This window comes from Rhinoderma darwinii, chromosome 3, assembly GCF_050947455.1.
Source record: "Rhinoderma darwinii isolate aRhiDar2 chromosome 3, aRhiDar2.hap1, whole genome shotgun sequence".
In the NCBI taxonomy this organism is placed as follows: domain Eukaryota; kingdom Metazoa; phylum Chordata; class Amphibia; order Anura; family Rhinodermatidae; genus Rhinoderma; species Rhinoderma darwinii.
In genome coordinates, this window is record NC_134689.1 from 27,518,387 (window position 1) to 27,524,840 (window position 6,454).

The 6,454-nt window shown below is 46.3% G+C and overlaps 1 protein-coding gene across 10 annotated transcripts in view; it reads right to left on the reverse strand.

The window, feature by feature from the left end:
- The window catches only part of HMGXB3 (HMG-box containing 3), a 62,444-nt gene extending 60,197 nt beyond the window's left edge, over positions 1-2,247 (reverse strand). For 5 of the 10 annotated variants that reach the window (XM_075856185.1, XM_075856184.1, XM_075856182.1 and 2 more), the window contains exon 1: positions 992-1,054. In XM_075856185.1, coding sequence (XP_075712300.1) covers positions 992-1,037 — 46 coding nt within the window. In that variant the 5' untranslated portion in view covers positions 1,038-1,054. Of the gene's footprint in view, positions 1-991; positions 1,055-1,600; positions 1,653-1,685; positions 1,963-2,086 lie in introns of those variants that run through there. The other 5 variants (XM_075856186.1, XM_075856178.1, XM_075856179.1 and 2 more) reach the window with 4 other exon arrangements.
- Between the last annotated feature and the right edge of the window lie 4,207 nt (positions 2,248-6,454).

A 6,454-nucleotide genomic window follows, 5' to 3' on the forward strand; every position in this document is an offset into this window, starting at 1 on the left:
ATACTTACCAAGAACTTCCTGCTTCCTCCAGTCCGGTTTCCCGGCCGTTGCCTTGGCGACGCGTCCCTCTCTTGACATCCGGCCCCACCTCCCTGGATGACGCGGCAGTCCATGTGACCGCTGCAGCCTGTGATTGGCTGCAGCCTGTGCTTGGCCTGTGATTGGCTGCAGCCTGTGCTTGGCCTGTGATTGGCTGCAGCTGTTACTTGGACTGAATTGTCATCCCGGGAGGTCAGACTGGAGGAAGAAGCCGGGAGTTATCGGTAAGTCAGAACTTCTTTTTTTTTTTACACGTTCATGTATATTGTAATCGGAAGTCACTGTCCAGGGTGCTGAAACAGTTTAACTCTTTCAGCACCCTGGACAGTGACTGTCTCCTGACCCGGTGAAGTTCGGTTCGCTCATCTCTAAATTCTGACACTCCGTTTGGATGTTTGTAAACAGAAAAGCACGTGGTGCTTTTCTGTTTACATTCAGTTTGACAGCTCTTGCGCGAATCACGCAGTTCGCACGGAAGTGCTTCCATGCGGCATGCGTGGTTTTCACGCACCCATTGACTTCAATGGGTGCGTGATGCGCGAAAAACGCACGATTATAGAACATGTCGTGAGTTTTACGCAACGCACTCGCGCTGCGCAAAATTCGCGCATTGTCTGCACTGCCCCATAGAGTAATATAGGTGCGTACGACACGCGTGAAAAGCACGCGCATCTATTACGCTCGTGTAAATGAGGCCTAACATGGATTTTCATAGCGGATATAAAGAATTGCAAAGAGTGAAAGTGACAGCTATAACAGCTATATCCACACAAAAACATGTAGCGCTCTGTTCACACAGGTCGGATACGCTGCGTAAGAATACACAGAGTATCTGACCTAGAACCTGCAAGAAATTCTGGCCGAAAAATCATATCAAATTGCGGTGCAGATTTTTATCCAAATCCCTGCTGCAGGAAAACAAAGCTAGGGGAAAAAAACAAAAAGTCAATACTTCTCCTCGCTGGCTTCGCCATAGCGACACGTCCTCTGTACTCCATGCAGCCCAGCCGCCTGTGATGATGCTGCAGCCCATGTGACCGCAACAGCCCGTGATTGGCTGCAGTGGTCACATGGAATGAAAGGTCATCCCAGGAGGCCGGGCTGCGCCAAGAACAACCAGGTGAACAAGGAGCTGTGGCCATGACAACGCCAGGGGGGCAAGCACGGACTTTTCTTTTTTTTTTTTTTTATTAAATTTAAAGAAAAGTTTTGGATCTTTTTTCAGTTTTGCAATGTTTGCAGCAGAATCGTAGCTTTTTTGCGGCAAAATTCACATCATTTGCGATTTATTGCAATTTATTGCGATTTTTACCTTCCCAATGAAGAAAAACCGCACCAAAAGCGCAATGATTTCGCAGCATAAATTAACATAATGCAGATTTTAAAAAACGCACCGCAGGTAAATCTGTTTCCGCAGCGGATTTTTTTTTCCGCAGCATGTCGGTGAGATTTCTTCAAACCTCATCCACTTTGCTACTACTGTAATACGCTGCGTATTTTCCGCAATGAAATCGCTTGTGAAAGATTCACAGCTAATCCACCCGGAGTAAATATACCCTACCACTTGCAGATGTTGGTGTGGCTTTGTAGGCAGGTTCAACAGCATTAGCATCTATGCACACAACGCGGTCAAAATACGACCGCACCTTGTGTATATATTTACGCTGGGCATCCTGTCGTCTGTACACGTGATTGCTTTTTATCATCGTGCCTGAGCTCCCTCCCTCTTATGGCTTCTTCTCTAATCCCATCCTCGGGTTCCTGCACAGTTCATCTCCCGTGACCTCACTAGACATCTCCATACACCATGTAGCCTGAGCTCTGTCATGTATCCCATGTCCTGTCTCTTCCCCCTCCCCCTCTGCCTATTCATGTGTCTTCATACTGACTCGGGCACTCCCCAACGTCCAATGAGCGTCCGCCTTATTAACTCCCTACCGGACTTCACCTCTCGATGCCCCCAAGAACTCTTTACATTCGCCATACGAATCCCTTTTCGATCCAGACCGATACGGTGAACCCCTGTATCCCGTTCGCAGTGGCTTACCTACGCGCTAGAACAAGCGCCGATGTTTAAGGCTTCAGTGTTCCTCCATGCCCTCTCCAAGATGGCGACCAGGTTGCTAGGGCGGAGCAACCAATGGGTGCGTGGAATGAAAGACAAAACGCCAATCCAGTTCAGCCTTTTAGCCACGTGTGTCCTGAGGTAGTGGATGGCGAAAAAGATTAAAGTGTTCAGTGATCGCTGGGCCGGAGGTGTTGCAGCAGCAGTTGCGTGAAGAATGCCGTCATGTAGTACATCATGAAGAATTAGCCACAGACTGCTAAACAGCAGCCGCAATGCGACATCTTATATGTAGACTACTCACGGATATTTTTTTTTACATTAAATTGCTCATTGAGTCATATATGTGGGGAAAATATAAAACATTGTGCGGTAAAAAAGGTGCATGCAAGTCAGGGGTAAAAAAAACAAAACAGTTTTTCATACTTTTAAGGCTCTGTTCACACAAGTGTCATGGCTAACGGTCACTGATATTGCTGAACATGATTTTTATTTATGCACAATTCAGGCTAGACCTACACGGCGACTTTGGCCACGACACAGGTTACACCAACACGACAGTCAAAACACATCCAAACTTAACATTTCTTGTCGCGATCGCCACACGGCCACATTCACTTTCGTTACTGCGATGCAGCCAACACGACTTTGGCCGTGACTAGGCCATAGTCGGTGTACCCTTGGCCTTTAAACTGGCCTTTCGGCTAGGGCACGGGTCAGCAACATTCGGCTATTGTGAAACTACAACTCCCAGCATGCACTGTCAGCCAAAGGTTGTCAATGAATGCTGGGAGTTGTAGTTTCACAACAGCTGGAGTGCCGAAGGTTGCTAGGCCGTTCATGGCAATTCATGGGTCGCGTGTGTAAAGCATTATCACGACCTGCTAGCAATCTCAATGTTTCTCTATGGGATGTGACACTACTGCAAAGGATAAATAACCTGATCGGCTGGGGTCCAACCTCCGGTGCCACCGCCAGTCCTTAGAACAAAGGAAGAAAAGTCCCTCCAGCTTTTTCCCTGCACAGCAAAGCATTTGTCCACCCGCTGTACAGGGAACCAATTCGGCCGCATTTTATTGGAGGAGGCAAAGTGAAAAGGTGGCTGTTGCCATATTCCCATAGACTCTTCTCCTTTCTACCAATAAGTGGGGTTCCCACATAAGATTTGAAGGCCGCCCTGAACACAATTCAGATTTGGTGCTTGGGCAGGAACAACCACATTCAGATGAATGGAACTGATTTTTAGTCACAGAAATTTCTGCAACAAAATCTGCAGTGTGTGCAGGAGGCCCAAGGCTGGGTTCCCACGGGTCGCATACATTGCGTATAAATCACCCAGCGTGTCCGATCCGTGGGAAACCGGCCTTACAGTACCTGGTACTCTTCTTCCTAGATCAGTGGCTCCCAACTGGGGTGCCTGCCGCGACACTCCTCTGAACCACGGCCGTGCGTCTACAGAGACCACCTCTCAAAGCATTCATATAGGGGTGTAGTGTGCATGTTGACTCCACAGGTGTAATTAACCCCTTCAGGACTGAGCCTGCTTTGGCCTTCAGGACGAAGACGATTTTTCAAATCTGACATGTGTCACTTTATGTGGTAATAACTCCGGAATGCTTTTAGCTATCCAAGTGATTCTGAGATTGTTTTCTCGTGCCATATTGTACTTTATGTTAGTGAAAAAATTTGGTCGATAAATTCAATATTTATTTGTAAAAAACACCAAGATTTGGAGAAAATATACAAAAATTAGCATTTTTCTAAATTTAAATGTATCTGCTTGTAAAACAGATAATAATACCACACAAAATAGTTACTAGTTTATATTTCCCATATGTCTACTTTATGTTTGCATCGTTTTTTGAACATTCTTTTATTTTTCTAGGACGTCACAAGGCTTAGAACTTTAGCAGCAATTTCTCATATTTTTAAGAAAATTTTAAAAGGCTATGTTTACAAGGACCAGTTCTGTTCTAAAGTGGCTTTGAGGGCTTTATATATTAGAAAGTCCCCATAAATCACCTCATTTTGTAAACGGCACCCCTCAAAGTATTCAAAACCGCATTCAGAAAGTGTTTTAACCCTTTAGGCGTTTCACAGGAATTAAAGCAAAGTAGAGGTCAAATTTACAAATTTCATTTTTTTTTTACAAAATTCATTTGTAATACATTTTTTTTCTGTACCACAGAAAGTTTTACCCGAGAAATGTAACTCATTATTTATTGCCCAGATTCTACAGTTTTTAGAAATATCCCACATGTGACCCTAGTGCGCTAATTTACTGAAATACAGGCCTCAGAAGCAAAGGAGCACCTAGTGGATTTTGGGGCCTCCTTTTTTTAGAATATATTTTAGGTACCATGTCAGGTTTGAAGAGGTCTTGTGGGGCGAAAACAATAAAGACCCCCAAAAGTGACCTCATTTTGTAAACTACACCCCTCAGTTTTTTTGCTAAATTTATTTGAATTAGTATGTGAAGATGAAAATCTACTTTTTTTCTGAAAAAACTTGAAAAATAAATTTGTAATTTTTTCAAGGAATAAATGAGAAAAAACACCCCAACATATGTAAAGCAATTTCTCCCGATTATAGCAATACCCCATATGTGGTAATAAACTGCTGTTTGGACCCACAGCAGAACTCAGAAGAGAAGGAGCACCATTTGGATTTCTGATTTTGCTGGAATAGTTTTCAGTGCTGTGCCCAATGGCGGATTATAATATGGGCGATTCGGGCGGTCGCCCGGGGCCCGAGGCTGCCAGGGGGCCCATCGGTGCCCGAGGCTGCCAGGGGGCCCATCGCGGCCCGAACCGCATGCAAACTTCAAAAACTATGCAGCGCTGCCCGCTTCCAACTGAATCTGCGTACGCAGGACGCAGATTCAGTTGGGTTGAATGCTGGAGCCTCGCTCCAGCATTCACTCTGCCGTGAGCGGCTCGGTGCAGGCAGGCGCGATGTAGTGACGTCATCGCGCCTGTCTGCACGGAGTCACTCACAGCAGAGTGCAGAGGAGGAGAAGCATCCCCCACCGTCGTGGGAACCGGGATAGGTAAGTCATTATGTTTTATTTTTTATTAGGTACGTCCATATGGGGCATTATACTGTGTCATCTATGGGGCATTATGCTGTGTCGGCTATGGGGCATTATACTGTGTCATCTATGGGGCATTATACTGTGTCGGCTATGGGGCATTATACTGTGTCGGCTATGGGGCATTATACTGTGTCAGCTATGGGGCATTATGCTGTGTCAGCTATGGGGCATTATACTGTGTCAGCTATGGGGCATTATACTGTGTCGGCTATGGGGCATTATGCTGTGTCGGCTATGGGGCATTATACTGTGTCGGCTATGGGGCATTATACTGTGTCGGCTATGGGGCATTATACTGTGTCGGCTACGGGGCATTATGCTGTGTCGGCTATGGGGCATTATGCTGTGTCGGCTATGGGGCATTATGCTGTGTCGGCTATGGGGCATTATGCTGTGTCGGCTATGGGGCATTATGCTGTGTCGGCTATGGGGCTATATACTGTGTCACCTCTATGGGGCATTATACTGTGTCGGCTATGGGGCATTATACTGTGTCGGCTATGGAGGCATTATACTGTGTCACAGCTATGGAGGCATTATACTGTGTCGCAGCTATGGAGGCATTATACTGTGTCGCAGCTATGGAAACATTATACTGTGTCGCAGCTATGGAGGCATTATACTGTGTCGGCTATGGGGCATTATACTGTGTCGGCTATGGAGGCATTAGGGTATGTTCACACGGCGGGCGTCCGTAACGGATGAAATTACGGGGATGTTTCAGCCTGAAAACATCCCCGTAATTTCAGCCGTACCGGCATGTGCAGGCGCTTGAACGCTGCGTCAATTACGGCCGTAATTAGCGCTGCTATTCATTGGAGTCAATGAATAGCGGCTCCAATTACGGCCAAAGAAGTGACAGGTCACTTCTTCTACGCGGGCGTCTATTTACGCGCCGTCATTTGACAGCGGCGCGTAAATATACGCCTCGTGTGAACAGACAAACGTCTGCCCATTGCTTTCAATGGGCAGATGTTTGTCAGCGCTATTGAGGCGCTATTTTCGGGCGTAATTCGGGGCAAAAACGCCCGATTTACGTCCGTAAATAGGCCGTGTGAACATACCCTTATACTGTGTCGCAGCTATGGGGCATTATACTGTTTCGGCTATGGGGCATTATACTGTGTCGGCTATGGAGGCATTATACTGTGTCATAGCTATGGAGGCATTATACTGTGTCACAGCTATGGAGGCATTATACTGTGTCGCAGCTATGGGGCATTATACTGTTTCGGCTATGGGGCATTATACTGTGT